Below are 24287 nucleotides of genomic sequence, written 5' to 3' on the forward strand. Positions count from 1 at the left end.
TCAAACACACCCCCTGTGCCTGCCTGTACGATGTTTAGGTTCGATGTTGTCCTGTTGTCCTTTTTCGGTTTCCATTTTCATTTCGGATTTTGAATGCCTTCTGTCTGTCCTCACTAGTTGAGCCCCAGCCCCGTCCCCACGCCTTACTCCTACAACAAGTCCTTGAATAGAAGGAGAATCCGCTTACCCCCGCCCCGCCTTGATCACGGTATGAACATGTTACACGTAGTTCCGGCGGCCCGTTAGCTCTGTTAGCCGCGCCCTGGAGCGGCCTATCCGCCCGCTGTTCCCTGTAGTTCCGGCTCCGTTGTACGCGGCCACCATTTACTGGATGTTGCCTTGTTGTTCTCTTTTTTCCGCTCTCCTTTCCAACGGCCTGATCGACAGCCGAAGCCATCCTGGGACGTCACAGCACGCTCGAAGTGAAGTCGATCCATCTGGGCGGGCTGTTCCACGCGGAAGAAGAGATCCAGATGACGGCCGCCATGCCCAACTTTGTCGGCCAGCTGCAGGGATTCGTCTACAACGGCCACCGGTAACTGATCGGGCTGCGCAGCCCCCACCCAACCAACCACGACGCCTAACCCTTGTGTCCTCTGCTCCAAAGGTACATCGATCTGGTGAAAACGCTCGGTCCCGAGCTGTCATCGCTGCCGACGACCACGTTCAAGCTGACGGCCCGGTTCGTCAACTCGCCGCCCGGTTCGCCGTACCTGCCGGCCACGTTTCGCTCGAAGCACTCGTACGTCGGCCTGCCGATCCTGAAGGCATACTCGTCCGTGTTCATCGACTTCCGCTTCAAAACGCTCGAACCGAACGGCCTGCTGTTCTTCAACGGCGGCAAGCGCTCGGACTTCCTGGGGGTGGAGCTCGTGAACGGCCACATTCACTACGTGTTCGATCTGGGCGACGGGGCGATTACGCTGCGCGATAAGGCGCGCATCCACATGAACGACAATCGGTGGCACTCGGTCAGCATCCGGCGGCCCGGCCCCAAGACGCACACCCTGGCGGTGGACGAGTCGATCGAGATCTATACCGCGACCGGCAATAACATGCACCTGGAGCTGGAAGGAATCCTCTACGTGGGCGGCGTGTTCAAGGACATGTACACGCGGCTGCCGGCGAGCATTGCGTCGCGTTCCGGGTTCGAGGGCTGCATCGCGTCGGTCGATCTGGCCGACACGTCGCCCAGCCTGACGGAGGACGCCGTCGTGCCGAGCTCGCTGGTGGTGTCCGGCTGCGAAGGGCCGACCAAGTGCAGCCAGAATGCATGCGCTAACCGGGGCGTCTGTGTGCAGCAGTGGAACGCCTATGCTTGCGAGTGTGACATGACCTCCTTCACCGGTCCCACCTGTTACGATGGTACGTAGAGCGTCGGCTGCGATGGGATTCCTTAGCATTGACGTCTACTACGTCTCAAACATGGTCGCTTGGGTGTCAAACGTTTGACGTTAACGCTGGCTACGCTCAATTCAGGATGTGCTGACCAAGTTGGTTTTACTGACTGTCTGGTGGATTGGCATGGAATCATCCACTACAAGCTGCCAGTGCTCCGACTGATAAACTCTTTTAGACTTGCACTGTCTGATGGAGGAAATCATTAAGATTACATCCGACTAGGCGATTAGATCCAGGAATATTAGAAGAGGAAACGTTGTTGATGTTATAGAAACTTTGAGCGTTAGTTGGGCAAGTCTTACCCGGCGTCAACACTATGAGAAACTGGGCAAAAATGGTTGGTAGGCCCAGAAACTGTCAATCTTTTTCTGGAGTGTCGCGAGATACTTTGATTTGCTGTTGAGCTCCTTCTATTGATGAAATATTTCACGCATTTTTTCAATTTGGGCGTTTCAGCCAAATTTGGCCTGATTTTCTGGCTGTCCAAAAGAGGGACAGCCTTTTTCGACAGCGGACCAGATCATGACTAAGTCGGCAATAGAAGGAGAAAAAAAAAGAAACTGAAAAATCAAAGCAAAGAGTCATTTCATTCACTGGAGCTAACGGAGTTTACGCCCATAAGTTGCTAGTGTGGACGCCAGCATAGCCAAAAAACAGCAGAAAAATCCCATAATATGGACGAGGCGTAAGAAGAAGATTGTTGCAACCCCAATCTGCACACTTCGGCAAGAGACCCACCGGAAGTTAGGCAAACGTTCGTCAGTGTCACAAATTCAGTCAGATCAGGGACGAGGTCTTCTGTTAGAGAACCAACTGGTATTGGTAATGGTATTTGTACGAAACGCTCGTTCACTGCTACTCCGTCTCTAACCTCTAACAGAATCCATTTCGTACGAGTTCAGCAACAGCAAGGGCCTCATACAGTACAACTTTCCGCCGGGTCGCCAGCCGGACACGGAGGAGGACAGCATAGCGCTCGGCTTCGTTACTACCAAGTCCGATGCCGTTCTGCTGCGCATCGAGAGCTCGACCACGCAGGACTACATCGAGATGGAGATCGTAAGTGGAGCAGCACAGACGCGAAGGCTTTTCCGCTCATCTTATCCTGCCATCCTGCCCCGTTTCCAGGTCGAGGGCAACGTGTTCACCGTGTACAACGTGGGCACACAAGATCTGCCCCTCGGTGAGGTGGCCGTGAAGGTGAACGACAATAACTACCACATCGTGCGCTTCACCCGAACTGGCGCTAACGCTACGTTGCAGATCGACGATTACAACGTCCAGACAGTGACGTCGATCGGTAAGCTTCAGGACCACCATCGCTGACATCGAGCTGCGCTTCGAGAGAACTTCGGGTGTACGGTACAAGTCCACTAACGAGCCGTCCTTCCACACAGGGCACCAGTCGACTGTGTTCACCTCGATGGCCAACATCCAGGTCGGTGGTAAGATCGCGCGCAACGGCCGGTCGCGCATCGAGCGCCCCTTCAGCGGTGTCATCGCCGGTCTGTCCGTCAACCGGTTGCGCGTCCTCGACCTGGCCGCGGAGCGCGATCCGCACATCAACGTACGGGGCGACGTACAATTGGTAACTGGCGTTTTAGATAGAAATGACCAAAGAATGCAGCAGGTTAGAACTTTAAACGAAAAGCAATTTCTCGTATCTCGAAAATGCTCTCTCTGTCTCTCTATTTCTCTACCTTCTCTCTCTCTCTCTGAATTTCTGTTTTAATCGTTACGTTTTTTCTTTGAATCTTACTGTTACTTTACTACTCCATTGCGTCCAGTGTGGTTAATCGAACTGTTTGTTTGTGTTCTGGTTCTTGGTTCTGTTCTAACCTTTTGCTGTCCGCACCCATTGTTCCGATTAGTTACGCGTTTGATTTTGTACAAACCGTTTTGCAAAGTTACTTGCCACCAAGTGCACCTTTCTTAGCTTTCGTTTGGAGTTGTTCTCTGTTCCTACGTCGAATCCGTATGTGCCACGCAGCGCATTCGGCGAGCAGTGCTTAGTTCATTGTTTCCCCTCTTACCAACGGGGGGCGGGGGGGTCTACTATGTTTCTTAGCTTTGTAGTGAGTGTCCTGTTCGGTGCCGTTCACGTTACGAAGACGGGAACTAACCAACTGTCCACTGTGTTCTTCTGCCCGTTCACGCTTTGCACTAATGCACACTTGAGTTTAATTTATGCTGCACAACAACAAGAATCACCGCACGCCGTTTGTTAATATCAACACCGTACCTCGCTCACGTTTTCGAATCGCGCTGTGTTTCTGTACATACGAGGCAAAGCAGTCAATTCAAAACAGAAGCATAAAGTCTAAGAAATACCAACACTGATACCACTACAGATTCTGACATTTTGTATTTTCAATCGACGTACTTAGGCGCAACGTTTCGATGTGCTATGTAAGACCAATTGTGCCTCCTGTGACGTGACCAACCAATTGACCAATTGTGACGCAAAACACATCCTTGCTACGCTTTCTCGGCAGTGCTCAAACAGCAAGAGCAACTTAGTAGACTACGCTAGTAAGTTCAATTCGTTAGGATCGATTCGATTGAGCCTCTACATCTGGACCCGGTAGCCATGACCATTTTAGTTACTGAAAATTTGTCTGAGCTCCTTTTTTGCCAGATTATTGAGTTTGTGGTAGCAAATCCAAAGTCAAATGAGCACCGCATCGTCACCGGATATGATCTCCTGTGACCATCTGCTGTAGAAAAACGTCACATCGCAGATTGCGAGTCCGAAGTGAAAAATTGGAACAGGAACTAGCGTCAATACTTGTTTTACGAGAAGGGCTGTTGGACCCTCGCCTACTTATTTTGACACTCCTATTATTTAATTGTCAGATTGTGCACCGTCGCTCATCGCCGCCAACTTTGAAGACGAATTCAGTGCTAAGAAAGCGTACATTTTTTCATGCGATTTTAAACAAACCGGTGGAATATCTTCCGATGCTTGAACATTTATTTAAAAGGTTTTTTTACTCTCAGAAGAACACAGTATATTTGAAAGGTTAATTCATCTCATTTTTTATGGAAAGCAATTTTGGTCAAATGTTTACCGCGATTGGCTTGGCAGTAGCTCATTCGGTCGACCTATTTTTGAGTACATTGATGATTATATCTGGTCCTATTTCGTCAATAGCAACTTGAATTTGGGTCTTAAGGTGGTCAATGGCTGCTGGTTTGTTCCCATGACATAAATATCGATTGTGACTGTCACTGTATGGCACGTAGCGCCGTCCTGTTGAAAACAAATGCCGTCCAAATTCTCAGGTTCAATTTCGCCGAAGAACCAATCCGTCAAAATCCACACCAAACAGTCATTCCTTGTGGGTGCATTGGCTTCTCTTGCACGATGTGTGGGTTTTCCGAACCACAATACTGCTTATTAACATAGCCATCGAGATGGAAACGAGCTTCAATGAAATGTGCTTTTGACGAATGAGTTGACGACCTACCATACGTGTTTACATCAGTTCACATACTTGCCTGTGTCTTGTGGTTTATGAGACGATGTTGCTGCGGGCTGAATCTCGATCATCAATGTCTTCAATGTGAGCTCCACAAAGTTCGTGGGCAAGAACATTCACCTACACTCTTCGTCCACAGGTTCAGGTAGTAAGAAGTGTTTTAACAGAAATTCTTTGTAAAGTATGCTCGTTTCCGTCACGGAGAACTTTCGTTAAGCCTCGCTAATGAAACGATAAAAATAAGGGCACTTGCTCCAGCTCCAGCAAACTTTAAATGACCCACAACGTGCAGCTGGCTGGCCAGTGGACATTTGGTGGCCACCACCACAACTTTGCCCTCTGTTCTGTTCTGCCACCCGGTTTCCTTTCTGTCCCGATTATGGGTTTGGTTTATTTCGCCGCGATTTCGTTACGACCCCACCCGGACTCTCTTACTAAAGGACTTACCGAAAGAGGGTGAGACCTGTAACCCGATAGCCCACTAGCCAACCAACCGACAGTTTCTCAACTTTGTCCTTTCCTTTTACTTGCACACAGGAGATGCACTCAAGACCCCATAGCAAAACGCGAAACCGAAGCGAATGGGAGCGCAAAGAAGGCGAAAGCAATGGCCAAAGAACTGTTGTCGCTGCGATTGTTTTTCGCGAACTTTGTCGTTATGTCGTTTGTTTAACCAGCTGCAATCGAAACACTCCACCACCCACTCCGCCCCACCACGCATTTCCCGTCAACCCCTTTCGAATGCAATACAGAAACTCAAATTCAAACACACACATACAACGATCGCAATAGGACACCAGACACAGGACGGGAGGCTCAAGAGTCAAACACAACCACTGGAAACAGTTCGATACACCCCGGTTTCAACACCCTCCCACACCTCCTTCCATTAGACCCAGTCCTTCATCATGCACGCGCCGCGCTTCATTCCGCTTCATTCCGCTCGGCCGCTCGGATGCTGGACCCCCTTCGGAGATAGCACTGCTCTGCCGTTGCCAGTAGTTGTTCGTGTAGCATTCGCACAGTTTTGCACGAACGCACTGAAAGCAGCCTGCAGCACCACCAACACACACACACACACACACACACACACACACACATACATACGTGGTCTGATTAAAAAAATTCGCGACATCTGAATTTCTGCTTCGAATTTCCGATTTTCCGATACGTAGATTTATTTACGTATATCCGACTTTGTAGCGTTGGGTTGCTCTGACATGTGTAGCAACCTTATGGTGAGAAATTCGGCCATTTTAAAGAATCAGTTTTACATCATTTTTACAGCCGTTTTTCTTGGACGTGTTTTGACTCAATGTCACTTTTTCTCTATTCCGAAAAATGGATAGCAAAAAAAAACTCACGGAGAACCAAGTTTGGTCAAGCTTTGAAGGTTTTGCTTACAGTTCTCTCCGATTGCAGGGTCGTGGTGCATCATGAGATGTTGCCAAAGGATAGAACGGTCGATAAGGAATATTTCCGACGTAATTCGCGTAATTCGCTCGAAGCAATCCGCCACAAACGTCCGGATTTGTGGGAAAACAAACATTGGTTGTTGCACTCCTTCAAACGCATCGTGGTTTCTGCGTGAATGTCAGGGCAGCACAAAACACTAATGATGCCACAGCTACCGTATTCCCCAGATCTGGCCCATTGTGACCTTTTCCTGTTCCGGAAACTAAAGGGGGCATTAAAAGACGACGCTACGAACCGATGTAGTAGATAAAGACGGTATCGCCGATTCTTGTCCACGCAAACCAGCTGCCAAAAATTGACTGATTACTCCAAATGGCCGAACTTTTCACCATAAGTCACTGAGATAAGTCACTGACCTAACGCCACGACAATCGGATATACGTAGCCCACGGAAATTCAAATGTCGCGACACTTTTTGAACAGCCCTCGTCTATGCAACGCACACAGCAGCGCCAACGGCCAGCCGCCACACTGTGTCACCGGGCGAGGGATCACACCCTTCCTTCTCACGCCCACCACAATCACATGCACGCACGCACAACACTCGCACATCAACCGGGCACCATTTTCCATTGAGCTCATCCTGCACCACGCTTCAGCAGAGGGCGTGAGCTGACCGTGAGAATTAAACTGAAGAACTCTTCCGATCCTTTCAAGACACCGGCCAGCGGCTACCCGGGCGTGATGGACGACCTGATCTTCAGCGGGGCCGGCTCGGGGTGCCGCGGGGACGACGAGGACGAGTGCACGCCCCCGTTCGAGAACGGTTCCGGCGACGAGCTGATCACGCCGGTGTACGTCCCGCCGACGAAGCAAACGGCCACGACCGCGTCCGGCGGGCGGGGTCGCGGGAAGCCGGGCGAGAAGCCGGGCTGCGACGACGAAGACTGTCTGCCCGGTTCCGGCAGCGGCGAGGTGACGGAGGTGGTCACCTCTTCGACGGCCAGAAGTTCCGGTAGGTTGAAACAGCCTTTGGGAAGGCTCCGAGCCCACAAAACTCCAGCCCTTATGGCGAGCGGTTGTCAGGGAAGTTGTGACGGGAAAGGTCAACGTTGTGTCTTTTCACGTATTGTCTCAAGTATGGCCAGAATCCAGGAAAACATACTGATCCAGACCAAATTTCCGGCAGAGCGATCAAGTCGTACTCAATGGATGTGACTTTACCTAACTAGCTTGCCACACAATTGCGTTATCTTAACACATGGGCTGAATAGTCCCCAGCTTAATTTTATTTTTTTTTTATTTAATTTTTGTAGAACGATTTGCCTTTTATCTCAAGATAGGCTGCAGCTGCAATAACGCAATATTCACTGTTGATGGTATTTCCCTTCGCAAGATAGTCGATGAATATTACACCACGAATATCCCAAACTACCGAGGCCATAAGCTGTCCAGTTGATCGTTGTGCTCTCGGACCCTTTGGGCGAGGTTCTCTAGTTGCTTTCCCCACTGATGTCGATCGTTTCGATCCCGAAGTGAAGGGAAGCGTCCATTGTTTCCATCATCACATATCGACGCAAAAATTCCGGATTGTTACTTTACCAAACACTGCTCAGAAGACGATAAAGCCAATACGTTCTGTTGATATCTTTACAACGTCAGCTAGCTGACTGACTAATCACTTTTCGATCATTCCAAACGATTTTGTGGATTGTTTGAATGTTTTCTGATGTTAGCGCCTCATTTGGACGTCCGATGCGTTATCTGTCTCTACGAGCACGTTTGAAGTACGCAAACCGACGTTTTAGTATTGTTTCTGATGGAGCAAAGTCTTCGTAACACTTTTCAAGCCATTGCTTCACTTGAACGGTATTTTTCCCCATCAAGAAGCGGAGTGAAATTAAAACTCGAAATTGTTTTTGGACCATTGTTTTGAAAATAACAACAGTATCACAACAGCTAGCAAACATATGAGTAGAGAGTCATAAAAACCCAACAGCTTTCTTTTAAAGGATAAGACTAATTTAAAAAACGGCGAAAGCATTTAAGTGTTAGGCTCGGGGCTTTTCAGCCCAAATGTTACACGCACTAACGAAAAACACTTTCGTGGATGAAAGACATAAATACGAATAAGTACAACAGCGTCCCTTTTTGATTATGGGTGAGTCGATGCTGTAGGTCCGAAGTCCCGGCTCGATGAGCGCATCCACCCTTACCGGAAACCCCACCTAGGCCCAATGACAGATTTCAGATAATTGTCTACTTTGCTGCACTTTGTTGTTAGGGGAAATGGTTGAATGGAGCAGTTCCTTGGTTCCTATTATCTTCGCATCGTCCGGCGACTTCACTTCGGCCCCCTGAAAAGCCGGACCCGTTCTGACCCGTTTTGTGTTCCGTTCCGCAGAGACGAGTCCGGACCTGACGTACACCACCGTCGACTTCGACCGGAAGCCCGGTGGCACGACTTCCCTCACGACCCTGGGTCGGACGCCGGATTCCTACTCGCCGTCGCCGTCCCACACGACCAGCGAAATGGACACGACGAGCGGGACGAGCGGTGGCACGACGGGGGGCGCTTACGGCACCAGCGTCTACGGTGGGGCCCCCGACGGAAGCTACGGCACCACGGTGTCGATGGGCACGACCGGTTTCGGACCCAGCACCGGCACCACGGCCGGCGGCCGGCCAACGTTCGGATCGACGCCGGGCGGCACCACGGTCGGGCTGAGCAGCACGTACGGATCGACCACGCAGCAGCAGCAGCAGCAGACGCCTCCATCGACCACGACCGATCGGTCCCGGAACCAGGAGCAAGGCACCACGTTCGGTGGACAGACGGCGTCAACGGGCGCGGACGACGACGGGGACGATACGCACGGGGCACACTTTGGTCCCGCGACCGACTACGGCAACGGGGGCGATGGTGAGGAACCATCCAGGACGACCGTCCAGCAGACGTACCCCGGGCTGCGGCCCAATCATCCGCCCACGCGAGCCCCCGAGGTACCACCGAACCCGGAACCGGAGCCCCCGTATCCTCCGCACCCGCAACCGCCGTACCCGCCGCCGACGCGCCTCCCGAAGCACAAGGGCGGCCGGATCAACTCGGAGGCCGAGGAGCGCACGGCCATGATCATCGGCATCGTGGCCGGGGCCCTGATCGCCGTCATCCTCGTCATCCTGCTCGTCCTGTGGATCAAGTCGAACGGGGACCGCTCGTACAAGACGGAGCACGACAAGAGCGGCCTGTACGGGCAGGGGCCGAGCGCGGCGCTGCTCGGAGGATCCCACGGGAACTCGGGCAGCGGGCACCACTACAACCAGCAGTCGCAGGCGGCCCAGCCCCCAGCGCACCACCAGCAAGGGCCCCAGCATCAGCACCACCAGCAGCAACACCACCAGCCGTCGGCGCCGCCCCACTACAACGTGCACCACTCGAACGGGGGCAGCACGCTGCCCCTGAACGGTTCCCTACGCCATCACGGCCACCCGGGCAACGGGATGGGCAGCGGGGGCAGCATGAGCATGGGCTACGGCGGGCTGAACGGTAGCGGTAGCGACAAGGGCAGCATGCAGTCTAGTGGTGGTGGCGGAGGCGCCGGTGGCGGTGGCGGCGGCGGCGGCGGCGGTGGTGGTTCCGGCGGAATGTCACAGCCGCAGCGCCAGAAGAGCCGCAACTCGAAGGACATCAAGGAGTGGTACGTCTAAGCACCGTGCGTCCTCGGTGAACGCACAAAGCGAACCCACGAACGGTCATTGGCCTACGAGAAGGACCAGTGCGAGCCAATGGCCGACAGGATTGGCCGAATGCGACTGTTGTCAAGTGTGTTAGGGCGTAAGGTTCCGGCATGTTTAGTGGTCGGTGTGAAGGACGTTACCGGATGCACAAAATGCGGGTGTACATAGACGGGGTATGGTCTGGCAGAAGGAGTGGCAGCGGTCAGAAAGTCAGCGCGCCCAGTGCGGTCATGTATAGTGAAAAGGAATGCCGATCGATCGGCCAGAGCGTCACTGGAGAGAAGCGACCGACCGGGGAGGAGCACTCATTGTTAATCTCTTACACTGCACACTGCGCAACATGTTAAGCCTGTTTTGATTTCGCACCACGCATCCTGAAACGCATTCCTGGCCCGGGGTGGGCTTCACTGGACAGCTGGTGGTACAACTGCCGCTGGAACGTGGTTCCGAGCCGCGAGAATTGAACGAACATTGGGCGCGAGGCCGAGAGAACCGAAACCTGAAAGCTTTAGTAACAACCTAAGAAACCGAGCACTGGGATTGGAATTGTTGGCTACAGTGGAGAGACACCGAGAAAACTTGGTGAGAGAGAGAGCGATAGAGAGAGAGAGAAAGAGAGGGGACTTTTAGTACGATAGCTTGTAAGCGAATGGGCCCGCCCGGGGCCACTTTGGGGCCAGATTGGTCTGCTGGTGAGAAATCACCGCGGCTCGACTGTGGGACGCGATGCAAAAGGTTTGTGGAGGGAGGGGGGGCTCGAATTCCGGGGTTTTTTTGGCCGGCTAGCTGACAACCTGAGATAATGATTCGCTTTCTCTCCTCCACAACCCCCTCTCTCCTTTGGGCACTCTGAGTTCCTTTGCGCCACCTGAAGCCGTTCACCCAACCGGGTTTGGCCTCGGGTTAGTCGGGGTGGCCAAAAGCAAAAGCACCGCGTCAACATCGTGTAGAGTTTAGTTCAACGTTAATTAATCATAATGTGCGCGACACACCGAGCAGCAGCAGACGGTGGCCGTAACGTTAAGCTACGTTAAGCATAGGATCCAGTAAGCAACAAACAAACAAACAAACAAAGAAAGCAAAAGAAATGAAAACTCTATTACACCGAACTCCGGTAATGGCAAATTGTTTTTTCTGCACAAATTTACTCTAATCTAAGAAATCGTGAGGGTATTCCCCCAAGAAACGCGAAGGCCGGTTCAAAGCCGGCCCCAAGCGGCCATCAGCCGAGAAATGGGGAAAAAGCCGACCATAGCGGGAAGAGAGAGATATATTATGTACACAGCCGATTAGTATTAATATAATATGAAGAGCGAAAACCAGAACACCCTGCGAGCAACACGTCCCTAGGCACCTACACTAGGCACCAAAAAAGGATCGACATGTACGGTATTGGACAAAACATTTGCCACTAACCACTGCACACTCGCGTGTCTTTTAAGGTTCAGGTTAGTTCCGGTTAGTTTTACACGTGAATTGACACAACTAAAGTCTAAATTAAGGCTCATATCCTTCGAGGATAAAACGATTGCGTTGGTGCACCCACCATATGGTGGCATGTTGTTCTCCAATCTGTGGCCGCTCAATGTTTCGTAACGAGTCCTTTTTTGGTTCATACCGTCTTTGCGTCTCTAAAGTATAAGTACTGTAGAAGGGCGCCAGAGAAGGATTTTTGTATCACCAACCAAACAAACCCACGTGTTGACCAACGTTAAAGGCCAACGTACTAGGCTCCTGCATCGTCCTCGGTAGTGCACCTTGCTGATTGTGAACCATTTAAGTTTACCAAAGAACCCCATCATGGATCAGTATTGGTTGCAAATGATTTGGCCAATACTACTACTGTCCGATGTGTTCCCGTTAGGTGATCGGAACACTACACTTTTCCTAAACTGGCTTTCGGCAAATTCCAAACTACCCACATGAGTTCGGTTCCGAGCAAAGAATTTAAATTGCCGGGAGAGAAGCACTCGAGCAGGCGCAGACCAGTTGCTAAGAGGGACAACACATGATAAAAAGCTCCAGCACGAACACCACGAACGAACGGCTAGTAGGGTCAATCTGGAAGAAGGCGATTGTGCGATTCGATTGTTCTATGATGACCAACTGCACAGCACAACTGTTCGTCGTTCGCCCCGAAAATGGATCCCCCGAAAAAAGAAGAGAAAGAAGAAGAATGATTTGAAACAACAACATACCAACAACCCCACAAATGTCAAATCCAATTAAATCTTGCACCGAATTTTATATAGTTCTACGAAGATAAAAAAGAACACGAAAAGTTATACACTCTCGATATTCCATTTCAGATTGTAAGTGCACTGTCTCTCTGTCCCTCTCTCTCTCTCGTGAACTCCTACAAAACTTCGATCGTAGGGCAAGAATGGACGAAAGCGCGACAAGATATCAGCACACAACCCACGCACCCACACGCACACACACACAGACACACGTGCTCAAAAATGATACAGCCTCCGCTTCATAAGATGCGGTAAAGATGCGCGCTGTTCGTAGCCCGGCCGTGGGATGGCAGCGCACGGTCGAGCGCTAGCGGATCTGCCCAGGGCGCCGATCCCTCGTTTGGAGCTAGACATAGTGGACAGGCTGTGCGACCTCATGTGACCATAATAGCAAAAAAGTAAGAAACAGGACCATTTATGCTTTCGGTGGGCGGTTGTGTGTTCATTCTTTTGACGGCTTCCGCTCTTTACTCCGTTTGTCGGGCCGTGCCGTTTACCAATCAGAAATCAGCTTCCCTTTGCTCCGCACATTATTTTTCACGTCCCGACAACACGTGCTACAAAAGCTGCGTATCAATAGTGATAACAATAAAAAAAAACTACCCGTGACACCGAGCACGCCTATCCTTGCTGTCGAAGAAACTAAGATGAAACTCAGAAGACTTGGGTTGACATCCTGTGCAGTACGCTACGAACAACCGGAACCACGAAGCGGGAGACAAACTGATGGGCGAAGATAGATAAATATACACGCATACACACATACAAACATACACCCATATATATACATGCTACACTATGTATGGTCTAACATATCAGTTTTTGATTGGGCATCTTTTCTATACACGAGCACGAGTTCGGTTGGATCGGTAGGACTTTGGGTGTGGAGAGCTGAGTGCGGGAGTGCGTGCCAGCTCTCAAGGCAACCGGGGTGAGGCCATGCAACACTCCTCCCTATTACCTATCGCTTTCAAGGAGGCCCCTCCCGCAACAGGGACTCCTATATGGCCGCAAACTGAAATGCGCCACCACAGCGCTAGGAGTCACGAGAGTCACGTAAACGAGTCCTGTTATATCTAGTTTTTACTCACCCTTAGATAGGTAGTATCAAATCCTAGCGCCAGCACGCTACCCCGCGTGTTGCTACGTACTGTTTGTACGCCTTTACACTGAGAGCGTTCGTCCCTGTCTGCACAGACCTGTTCCTTCAGCTACGTTCCCTCCACTTCCTCTAAAAGCAACTATAATAAGCAACTCAGACGTTGTTGGCACTCCAGGAAAGCTACTCCATACGGGTCCTATCCTATATCCCGAAACACGTCCGGCACACGGCATCAACCAGACGCAGCCATCGGACGTCATGCAACACAAAATCAAATCAACGTTGGCTGAGAAGCAGCACCTATCATAGTGGGAAGCTTCACCTTAACGAGTAAAAGAACATGTGACGAAGAAAGGATTTGACTGAGAATCGTAGAGTCGATGACTGTTTGGATCGATTACGCCGGCCCCGCTAGTGGCGGAAGCGCAAATGCTAGCCTCGTAACACAATGTGTCCGCTTCTTTAGATTCCATAGCAGGCCCAAAACTACACTACTACTACTACTAATACTACTACTACCACTGCTACTACTAGCAATACGATTACTGGCCGGAACGCATTTGACGGATGCGGTCGGTATCGACCTGACTGGCAGCAGCAGGAAGGCTGAACTAGGACCATCTGAGTATTCGGCAGTCTCACTAGGATGTGGATCCTGCAGTTTGTCTTTTTGTGCTCAGTTCCTGAAAGATGAATGAAGCGAAAAATGAAATGAAGCAGCGCGTAACGAGCAAGGCAATAAACTTGTGTACAGCGAGCTCCTGAGGGTCAGGTTTTCGGCACCAGTTGCACGAAAGATCAGATCACCGGCTTATGGTTGACCAATAATTGGCGACTTCAATTTGGGTCTGTTTTAATTCCGACCACCCGATGCCCGGATACCGAGAATCAGTTCAGCAGCCCCGGACTGCAAGCAAACCGAAGGGCATGAACGAATGCAAAAAACCCATAGAAACCCATTATAAGCACGTTAAAGACAATTTAATCTTGCTAAAAGCGTAGCTCACAGACGAAAGAATGGACATAGACACAAATCGGTGCAGTCGGGTTTAGAATACGTTTAAAATTTAGTGTAAGACCCCTGGTAGCGATACAAACGAAGAGAGTCTACCAGTGCAGACCGACAGTGCAGTAGCACTCTGGCTCTGGCAGCCATCACACCAAGTTCGTGCGGCGGCGATGTTCACGATGCTGTGCGGATAAAACCAACTAACTATGAGCAACAAAATTCCATGAGAAACCCAAAGTTGTATAATTTGTTAAGTTGTAGAATTTGTAAAGATGGTAGAACAATGAAAAATTAACCAACGTGATGTAGGTGGTGCATAGCAGGTCGTGGGAGTAGCGATAAAAACATACAACATACAAGTAAAAAGTTATGGCAAAAATCGACAAACGAACAAAGCAGAGACTACAGAACGGCTTGCAATCCGCACACTAGTGAGGGCTTTTGTGCAGCCTATGTTAAAGAATGTGGGGTGGTGATGTACGAGAGCGTCACGGTGAGGGAATCGAAAGAGATGCATCACAACCCAAGGTACGCAGCAGGTGCATGAATCGAAGAGTGTAAAAACGAGCGTCCAACTATTAATCTCGATCCAAAATATAGCTATCGATATAAATTAATGTTACGTCCGTAGGTGGTTATGTTTGTTGTTTGTTTAGGTTTACTGAGTTTTTGCAGCAACAATAGCACCAACAAAGAGCACTGGACAGTAGCGAGAGTTGTCGAGCGTAACAAAGTGGTGGGTTTTTCCTTGCGTTTTCCGTTTCCGGTCGACCATTTTAGCGTTAGCGAAACGTGGCCACAGAGCAAATCGAAGTGTAATAGAACAGGTACACGGCTAAGGGGCAATAGATCACTAATTGACGGGAGCATAGAAACACAAGCAAAAGGAACCACGGCTCACTTACACGTACATGAACGAAAAAAGTTCCACTACGAAACACTGAGCAGAACTAACTTTAACACGTTTAACACTCACGTAACCGTAGGTGGTACTGAACACAGGATGGGAGTCGTTACGAAAATGTACATTCGTCTAAAAAAATAGAAAGAAACTGGGAAAGATCATTACAAGTGAAAAGACTAGCCGGCAATTGGTTTTGTTGCTAACAATAAAAATAATAATTCGGAAACTTGAGCTATATGGGTGTTCAGTGTATTTCGGTTCGGAATGCTTCAGCTTGTTTCGTGCAAAATAAGCCATTTCCGAAGAATACCGGAACGAGAAGTTCCCAAAGGAAGCTGGAATTGCTTTTCTGTTTGCATCCTCTTCTTTGCACGTTTGAAAAGTGTCCGTTTGCTAGATTCGGTCAACATATAGTTAATATAATTTGCACCGTCTCTGCAATGTTGCGATGAATGTACCCCAAAAATGCATTTCGTCATCACGCGCCGATGTGTATGCTATATTTCGAAGTAATTATTCATTCGCAGTTCAGAACAGAATAGACCAATACAATTTGGCATCGTCCTTATCGATAACCCACCACCACATTTGAGTGCTCATTAATAATAGAGATTTAATTGAAGTGTAATGTGCTTTCCAGCGCTGAAAAATGAAGTAGCCTTACTCCTTTTGCCGAGCAGTGAGCATACGCGAAATGCTTGGCACATCCGTCGCGTTGTCATAGTGAAATGAATGCTGCGGAGAAACAACAATGACAAAAATTGAATTGATCAAACTGCGATTTGTCCACGGAACTTACCTCCAAATCAAGATCGAAACTAGATCGTGAAGGAGCACGATTGATTTGTTGATTTTTTGAACACGGGAGACGAACGGTCGTCGGAACAACAGTTAAGCTCGCAGTGGCTTTATCAGTTGTTGGATTGCTTTGCCTTTCGTCCGAGCGACTCTCCGTTTCCCTGGCGAATGGACGACGTACATCCGTTGGAAAAGGCGAGTTAATCGCAGCGTGCTGTACGTTTGTCGCATTATTTTGTCTTTCACCCAAAAATATGTCCGATTGCTTGAAAAGTTGGTGTCGTATGCCTGTCGGAATGACGAACTTGCTTGCTGTCGACTTTGCGTTGATAGGATTATTTTGTCTTTCGTCCGATAGACTCTCCGTTTGGTTAGTGAACGTGCGGCGTGCACCCGCCGGAACAGTGAAGGTATTTGCAGCGGCCTCTTCATTATTCGGTTTATTTTTCCCTCCACTCGAACGACTCCCGATGCCCTTGATGGATGTGGGATGTATTTCCGCCGGAACAACGAAGTTACGATTTTCTGGAGGGCGTACAATATTCTGGTTACTTTGCTTGTTATCTGAACGACTTTTCATCTCTTGGTTTTTCCGGACGATCTGCTCTTCCAGGTTTCTTATATCCAACTGCAGTGCCTTTTTTTCGCCTTCGAGATTCAAGACTTTATACTCCAGCGCAGACACCTTCTCATCACAAATAGTGTTACGCTTGTCATATTGTGTCTCCAGATCGACGATGCGTTGTTTTAAGGCTGCAATTTCCCCTTCTGAATCGCAGTTTCTCGCTACTAACTGCTGCTTTTCTCTCTCCAGCACCTGCTCCCGTTGCTTACGTTCATTATCTTTTTCGGCCAGCGTCAGTTGAATGCGAGCTACCATCGAATTATATTTTTCCTGCAGTTCATGTCGCTCCTTCGCCACCACGACGTTATCGGTTAATGCTTTGCTGTGTTTCAATTGCAGTGTATCGAGTTCCTTGTGTATGTCATTCATCCTCTTCAGATTCGTCTCGTAATCCTGGTGAAGGCATTTATCTGTACCGCACGAACACAACAGTGAAAGTAAACAAAGAATTCGCAAACAGCCGAATGTTAGTTTGCTCAAATTAAAAGCATTCCACACGCAGCTCACTCACACTTTTCGTCCAAGGAACCGATGTGCTTGCTCATGACGTCGAGCATTGAACGGCTACTTTTGCTATCTTGTTTTAGCTGCGCACGTATCGTATCAATCGTAGCACACTTTGCCGAAATGGCCTGGTGTTTCTGGCTAAGAGCGTCTTCCATCGGTGCCGTTTTTTCCGATCTGCAAGAATCACCATATTCGAATGTTACCGTATCTGTATCGGTTGAGATGTTATATTGTATTTCAATGCAACCTACATTTCTTCGATGTGCGACGTGATTAAGTTTTCATCAATCACGTTCCGTTGCAATATCTCCTTCGCTTCCATTGTATTTTTCACCGTTTTCAAAAGAACCTCGTTTCTCTTGAACTGCTGGTGCAGTTCCGTGATCAGGCTCACCGCGTACAGCAGAACTGTTTCCTTATCCTGTAGCATGAGCTGTTTAACCTTTTCCACTATTTCGTTCCACTCCGAATTAAAACTCTCTGGCGAACACGGGACCACGTCCGACATCTTCAGGTCAATCAATCCGTTATTCTGGGCACAAGTGTAAAGATCAAACTACCAAGAACGACTGGCGATCGAATCATCTAGAAGTGCCCTTTTTTAACGAATCGGCAATGCACCGTTAACATCAGTTTACACTTACACCTACGAAAACTTGGTGTGGCCATGGCAACGCAGCATCTGTGACACCTGGAGCATGGTAAAAATATGAATACACCAATAAAGCCTACGATCTAAAACACAACAGTTCAGTGTGGGTTACGCTTTAAAACCAATTTTTGAATGTATTTGCTGCTGTGATGGATTATTTTATTGTCTTGCATCTTTTGTCGTAGTTCGCGTCGCGTTCTTAGGCCTCGTGCTTTCCCTTATCCGTGCAACCTTGCCGATAATGGCGTAATTGTATTCGCAATTGCAATTCGTATTGAGTAATCGCACGGCGTACACATATACTGTGATTGTTAAGAAATCGAAAAGACTTTATACGGTCATACTGTCAACTTTAATATTTATTGAAAAGTGCGGCCTAACCATTCATTCTGCTTTTTACAGTTATTCATTCTCTCTACGTTTTTCAAAGGTTGACACAATATGGACGATAAGAAACACTTTTTGAATTTAGTCTAGCACGGATACTACGAAAGTTTTATTTATTTTCTAAATAATTTGAATCCCAACGAAGCGAGATCAAGCGGCTTAGATCGGATAGTTCAGCAACACGTCCTGACGGGCAAGCTCGAGCAACATTGGATCATCGAAAAATTTGTTAATAGAAACGTCCTCCGAAAGTCCTTTGCGGCGACGGGTCTTGATCATAAACTCGCGAGCCAGATGAGTGGCGGGTTGCGGTTCCAGCGGCCGGATGACGATGCTCTTGTCGAGTGGATCACCCGGCACGATCTGCCAGTGATGAAACACCGACAAACAGAACGCTTGGCCCTGCGTGTGCGTCCGCAGGTCTGTTTCGAAGCCGAACGAATCGATCGCCGGTATGAACGCCTTGATGAGGTATAGCGGTGAACCTGGAACGGGCGCATCCTGCGTGACGTGTCCACGACGACGTGCAAGCACGGTATACACGGAAGAAACACAATCGGCCGGAGCCTGCACTTCGACAAAGAGATACGGTTCCATGAGACGAGGCGTCGCCATAAGGAACGCGGAGTAGGCGACACGTCGTGCCGTCGGAATGATCTGGCCACCTCCTCTGTGCTTTGGTTCAGGCGCGATGGTTGCATCGAGTATCTTAAACTTTACGTTTCTGATCGGTTCCTCGCACAGTGGGCCTTCACGAGTACCCCACTGGAAGCCCTGTACGATCGAGTCCTTGACTGCACCGAGCAGTGTCTTGTCAACTTCGAACGGCAGCGTGTCATCGACAAGAATATTGGGTCCTGTGTTGTCCGGCCCGAACGCCCAGATTGACCGGGCCGCCAATAGGTCCCACTGATAGTTAACTTGAAAGAACTCGCCCAATTTCTTCTTGTTCCACCCAATGGCCACCGTCTCATTCTCGATGTCCTCCGCCAGTCCCTTCTCTAGCGGTTCCGCAATCATCGTGATTTTGTTTTGTTTGTTGGGCGTCTCGGCGAAACACTTCAGAGAGCTCGTCTCAACGACACTCTCGCAGAACGCCACCACCGGGTCGGCCACCTTGATGTCGATCTCCGAGTACATTTTGCGCAGGTCGTGCATAACACAGTCGAGATAAAGTTCGCCCGTACCGAGGATCACGTGCTCGCCTGACTCTTCCACGCGCGTCGATAGCAAAGGGTAGGATTTGTTCACCTTGCGCAACCCGTCAAGCATCTTGGGCAGCTCTGACGGGTTAACAGGCTCAACTGCGATCTTGATCACGCTCTGCGTGTTAAACTTGAGCGGCCGAAAAATGGAGACGTCCCCATCCATCTGCACGTCGGTGATGGTCGACGTCTTCACGATGCACTGATCGATGCCTTCGATCAACACCCAGTTACCGGCCGGTACCCGGTTCAGCTCGATCTTGTAGCGTGCTTCGTACACCCACAGACGCCCGACCTGCAGCACCCGGCTGTCCTCCTCGTCCAGAAGCGAATAGTTTTCGCCAAGTACGCGCACTTCCTGGCCGGCATGCAGTGTGCCACTCATAACGCGCCCCAGCACCTGAAAGAACGTGCAGTCCTCGGTTGGGTACATCTTCGAGCTGTGCACCATCAGTTGTGCGTTCGCATCGCAACTCAGCATGTCCTGATAGATATTCTTCCGCGTCCCCGTGTAGATGTGATCGATCTTGCCAGGTGCATTATCTAATGGCGACAACACGTGCTCAACGCACATTTGCACAAACCCACAGAAATCCCCGACGAATCGATTGCAAATGGTACGCAGCAATGGCCGGATGTTGCACTTCATCTCCTCCTGAGTCACCGGGATATGCAGCTCGGCGAGTGTGTCAGCGAGCGTAGTATCCACATCACCGACCACCTGGGCGAACAATTTGTATAGCGGCTCGAGCACGAATTCCACGAAACTGCGCTGCGCCGAACTGTGTGGTGGTTTCCGCGTGAATTTGCGCGATTTACTGTGAAAGTAAGCGTCACCCCACAGACGTTTGGCAAACTCGTCCATGTTCACACCTTCGTACGTGTCGGCGTACAGGCGGGCGAACGACTTGAGCGTGAAGCAAATCCCGTACAGTGAGCTAGCGAAACAAACGTTGCCGAGCACGGGCGACACCGGACGCACGGACGCGTCACCATGCAGCGCCAGCAGACCGTTTATTTCCTCCACGATGTGGCGCAACTTGAAGTAAGCATCCTGAGGCGGAAGCTTCAGCTCGAGGATCAACCGGTCAATCTTATTGATACATACGGTCAACGCTAGTTTTTCCTGAATCGCGTGCTTCAACAGCCGCTCTGTGTTAAGCGCCACTCCTTCGGCTGCGTCGACGAACAGGACCACGCCGTCGCAGAGTCGCATGGAAGCCGTAACCTCGTCGGAGAAATTTACATGGCCGGGCGTGTCGAACACGTTTATAAGAAAGCTTTTCCCCTTCACATCCGGCAGCACGAGCGTCATTGGAGTCGCCTTGATACTGACGCCCCGCTCCTGTTCCGTGAACAGAGTGTCCGTGTAGCGTAGGTTGCGCTCCTCCATGCTACGCAGCTGTGGATGCGTCTGGCGCACGAGGCAATCGACAAACGTCGTTTTACCGTGGTGGAGGTGGCCGATCAGGGCGACGTTGCGGATCAATGTCGGTGTGTCCATCAAATCGGAGAGAAACTCCATTTTGTATGTCGTTTCGGGAAGCTCCTGCGCTTTCAGCTGAAACTTGACCCGTTTTGCGGGCTCGATCAGGGGCTTATCGAGCGGCTGAGCGTCCTCCTCCTGAACGATTGTTTCGACTTCCTCACCATACACCTCAAGTGAGCTGGGATAGTAACGCTTGTCTTCGTGTAGCACTACCGCCTTGGAGCGCTTGTCTTCGTCCTCCGGTTCCGGACCCTCATCATCGAGCGGATCCTCCTCCTCGTCTTCTTCTTGTTGCTGATCCGCCTGTCCATAGATGCTTTGATCATCATCCTCGTCGCTTTCGAGATCGGGGCCAATGTAATTTCCAAACTCATCATACGAAGCCGAATCCATCACGAAGCAACGTCTTCCAACCGGCGTGGCGCAAAACAACCTTCTCAACAACCTTATTCTTCCGATATTTAAGTACCGTTGAGCGTGTGCGTACGGGTCGGTGGTCGTATGTACGAAGGTCAACAGAAATTGCCGCAATTTAGCACAACAAACACATTAGGATAAATGAAATTACAACCACTAAAAATGTTCTTGTTTTCTACCCAAACAAATGCCACTCTTTGGCCGGCTTTGCGAAAAGAACCAAAGTCAACGGGACGCCCCATTGATTTATATCACCAGCTTCAGTACTTTACAGGAAAATAATAAATAATGGAAGTACAAATTTTATGTTAAAATAATGATGTTACCAGCCACAGCTTTCCAAGATATTTCTAATCGTTATATTAAAGTACAAAGTAAGTAAAATCATTTTTTTGAATCTTTAACATTAAATTGCTTCCATTACCACACTATCGAACGATCACTGTAACCGACATTTGTACTAAATTGAACATTGTACCAAAACCCGACCGACCCGACGTCGACCGCGAATCCGACCGTAAACACTGTTAGCAAACGCTTTGTCTACAAACAGAGGATAACATAAATTCTTATTTGCTGGTATAGCAACAAAATCGAAAAAACAGGAAAAAATATTCAGAAATTGATTTATTTCTCTTCTATTTCTGTTTTCTCGGACCAAAAACACGAATGTTAACACGTTCGACATTTCGTTTTTATAATTTTGCTGCCACACGAAGCGTAAACGATATTACAAATTAATTTTACGCTTCGTGTTTATTAATCCCAGATACAGATTTTCTTGGCACGTTCTATTTTTCGCTTTTTAACCAAAACGCACAATGCTTAGGCAAACCAACACAGTGTTTCTTCCATGGCTGTTTCCGGTCCAGACATTGTCGTCATAAATAAACATAAAGAAATAAGCAGCATCTAGTTATTATGTTATTGCTATCTGAAAGTATACGAATGAACTCGGTCGGAAGTACTTGCTATTTGCTCTCCGATAAGGAGACAACAAGGACATAATAAGGACAGGATAAGGACAGTTAAAATGATTTAATAAAATTTATTTTTGTATTTGGTACTGTCATTTAGGAGACTGAGCTTGCCTGTAATCTGATGTACTTTGGCTAAGGTCGCATCGAAAGAAAAATACAAAACCTCCTATCCACGATATTTCTATCGAAAATATTATTTCGGATTCGGATTCGATTTTTTCGGATTACTCAAAGTCCTCGACAACATTGTGCTGTGAATGTGTTCTTCCGTTTGCATTTTTGTGCGGTGGTGTCTTGCTGCCGAGAACATTCGTTGGGCAGCTGTAACTCAAATGACCATCACCGCCACATTCGAAGCAACGACTCTTATTCGGATAATGTTTCCGGTGAGCATTCTTCGACGCTTTGCCGTTATCCTTCGCTATACTCGCCTTTAACATACGTCCAAACATCTCCGCATTGTTGCAGGCATTGCAGCACTCAAGTGCCTCCTGTGGCTTGGAATAGAGGATAAAAGCAACACCCTTGCTTTTTCTAGTCACCTTGTCCCGAAGAATAGTAACCCTGTCGTTAAAGAAAAAAAATGCACTACATTCGATGGTGATTACTACACACGCAAGGAGTTTACTTTATAATTTTCCCGTGAATAGAGAATAATTTATTCACATCAATGTTGGTTAAAGTGAAGGGAAGATTAGACACATATGCTGTGCAACGCACGTCCGGAACGAAGAGCTGCCGTTGGTCCATATTTCTTCCTTTCTGTGTTTATTCGTTGCACAGTTGCAAAAAAATCTAGCAAGAACTAATCATCTTCAATGTTTACAAACAACTTTGACAATTCTAGGAGCATCGGAAAATATACCCGTACAAAAAAGTCACTCATATTCCCCATACTGAGACGAAACATCTCACGCCATTTCGGTTCTCAGCAAGGGCCAGAAAGAGAGAGCAACAGCGAACAACTTTTTTGTCTCTTCCCCGCTAATACAGTGTCCAGCCAGGCATTCTAATGTCAAACTGTTATTGGGGGCTACACGAGGCGTAAAAATATAAAATATAAATATAAATATAATATAAATATGAAAACAAAATGTCAAATGTGTTTACATTCGTGTTTTTGGTCTGAGAAAATAGAAATAGAAGAGAAATAAATTGTTTTATGAATATTTTTTTCTGTTTTTTCGATTTTGTTGCTATATCAGCAAATAAGAACTTTTATTATCCTCTGTTTGTAAACAAAGCATTTGCTAACTGCGGGGACACACGATGCGTAACAAGGGGGCTACACGAAGCGTGAAAACTAGCGTAAAATTTGTAATGTCAAAACGTTTACGCTTCGTGTGGCAGCAAAAATATAAAAACGAAACGTGAAACGTGTTTACGTTCGTGTTTTTGGTCCAAGAAAATAGAAATAGAAGAGAAATTAATTGATTTCTGAATTTTTTTATCTGTTTTTTTTCCCGATTTTGTTGCTATACCAGCAAATAAAAACATAAATTATTCTCTGTTTGTAAGCAAAGCGTATGAAAAAAATAATTACGCTCGGGTTTACGCCTCGCGCGAGCCGTAAACGTTTTGACAGCGCCGCAGCAGTTTGGCATTAATCGTTAATGTCAAAATCATTACGTTACGCTTGATGTAGCCCCACAGTTACGCTTGATGTAGCCCCACAGTTACGTTACCGTTACCGTTGTCAAACCGTTTACGGCTCGCGCTCGGCTTTGGTTTTAATAGCTTCGCCATAAGCTACAGTCAACATTTAAATTTCGTCCGAGCTTTTAATTTCGTTTTTTCCACAAAATTTGATACAAATTCTTCTTCATCAATTTTTCGGAATAAACAAAAATCGCCGATGGGCCAAGACACGTGCACAGTAAAACAGCTGTTGTTCCGATAGCTCCCGAATGAGTGATGTTGCCAATCCAAGAAGTT

General features: G+C 48.5%; 4 protein-coding genes across 4 annotated transcripts in view; 1 reads left to right on the forward strand and 3 right to left on the reverse strand.

Moving 5' to 3' along the window:
* Positions 1–10007, forward strand: part of LOC131207590 (neurexin-3) — a 102767-nt gene extending 92760 nt beyond the window's left edge. The window contains exons 16-22 of the mRNA XM_058200210.1: positions 388–535; positions 608–1365; positions 2282–2460; positions 2530–2701; positions 2799–3031; positions 6996–7314; positions 8704–10007. Coding sequence (XP_058056193.1) covers positions 388–535; positions 608–1365; positions 2282–2460; positions 2530–2701; positions 2799–3031; positions 6996–7314; positions 8704–10007 — 3113 coding nt within the window. The remainder of the gene's footprint in view (positions 1–387; positions 536–607; positions 1366–2281; positions 2461–2529; positions 2702–2798; positions 3032–6995; positions 7315–8703) is intronic.
* A 5832-nt stretch (positions 10008–15839) lies between these two features.
* On the reverse strand, positions 15840–17723 carry LOC131210579 (uncharacterized). The gene is made up of 4 exons (XM_058203847.1): positions 17474–17723; positions 17227–17396; positions 16092–17125; positions 15840–16027 (listed from the first exon to the last, which is right to left on the reverse strand). Exons 1-4 carry the CDS (start codon positions 17650–17652, stop codon positions 15953–15955), a joined length of 1458 nt encoding a protein of 485 aa, XP_058059830.1. The 5' UTR covers positions 17653–17723; the 3' UTR covers positions 15840–15952.
* Positions 17724–18253: 530 nt separating this feature from the next.
* LOC131209509 (116 kDa U5 small nuclear ribonucleoprotein component) lies at positions 18254–21348 on the reverse strand. Its single transcript, XM_058202594.1, has one exon. The coding sequence runs from the start codon at positions 21346–21348 to the stop codon at positions 18421–18423; it is 2928 nt and encodes a 975-aa protein (XP_058058577.1). The 3' UTR covers positions 18254–18420.
* Positions 21349–22440: 1092 nt separating this feature from the next.
* Positions 22441–23166, reverse strand: LOC131210663 (zinc finger CCHC-type and RNA-binding motif-containing protein 1-like). Its single transcript, XM_058203943.1, has 2 exons — positions 22981–23166; positions 22441–22916 (listed from the first exon to the last, which is right to left on the reverse strand). Exons 1-2 carry the CDS (start codon positions 23100–23102, stop codon positions 22577–22579), a joined length of 462 nt encoding a protein of 153 aa, XP_058059926.1. The 5' UTR covers positions 23103–23166; the 3' UTR covers positions 22441–22576.
* Positions 23167–24287: the final 1121 nt, after the last annotated feature.

The sequence above is a fragment of the Anopheles bellator genome, chromosome 2 (genome assembly GCF_943735745.2).
Source record: "Anopheles bellator chromosome 2, idAnoBellAS_SP24_06.2, whole genome shotgun sequence".
Lineage (NCBI taxonomy): Eukaryota > Metazoa > Arthropoda > Insecta > Diptera > Culicidae > Anopheles > Anopheles bellator.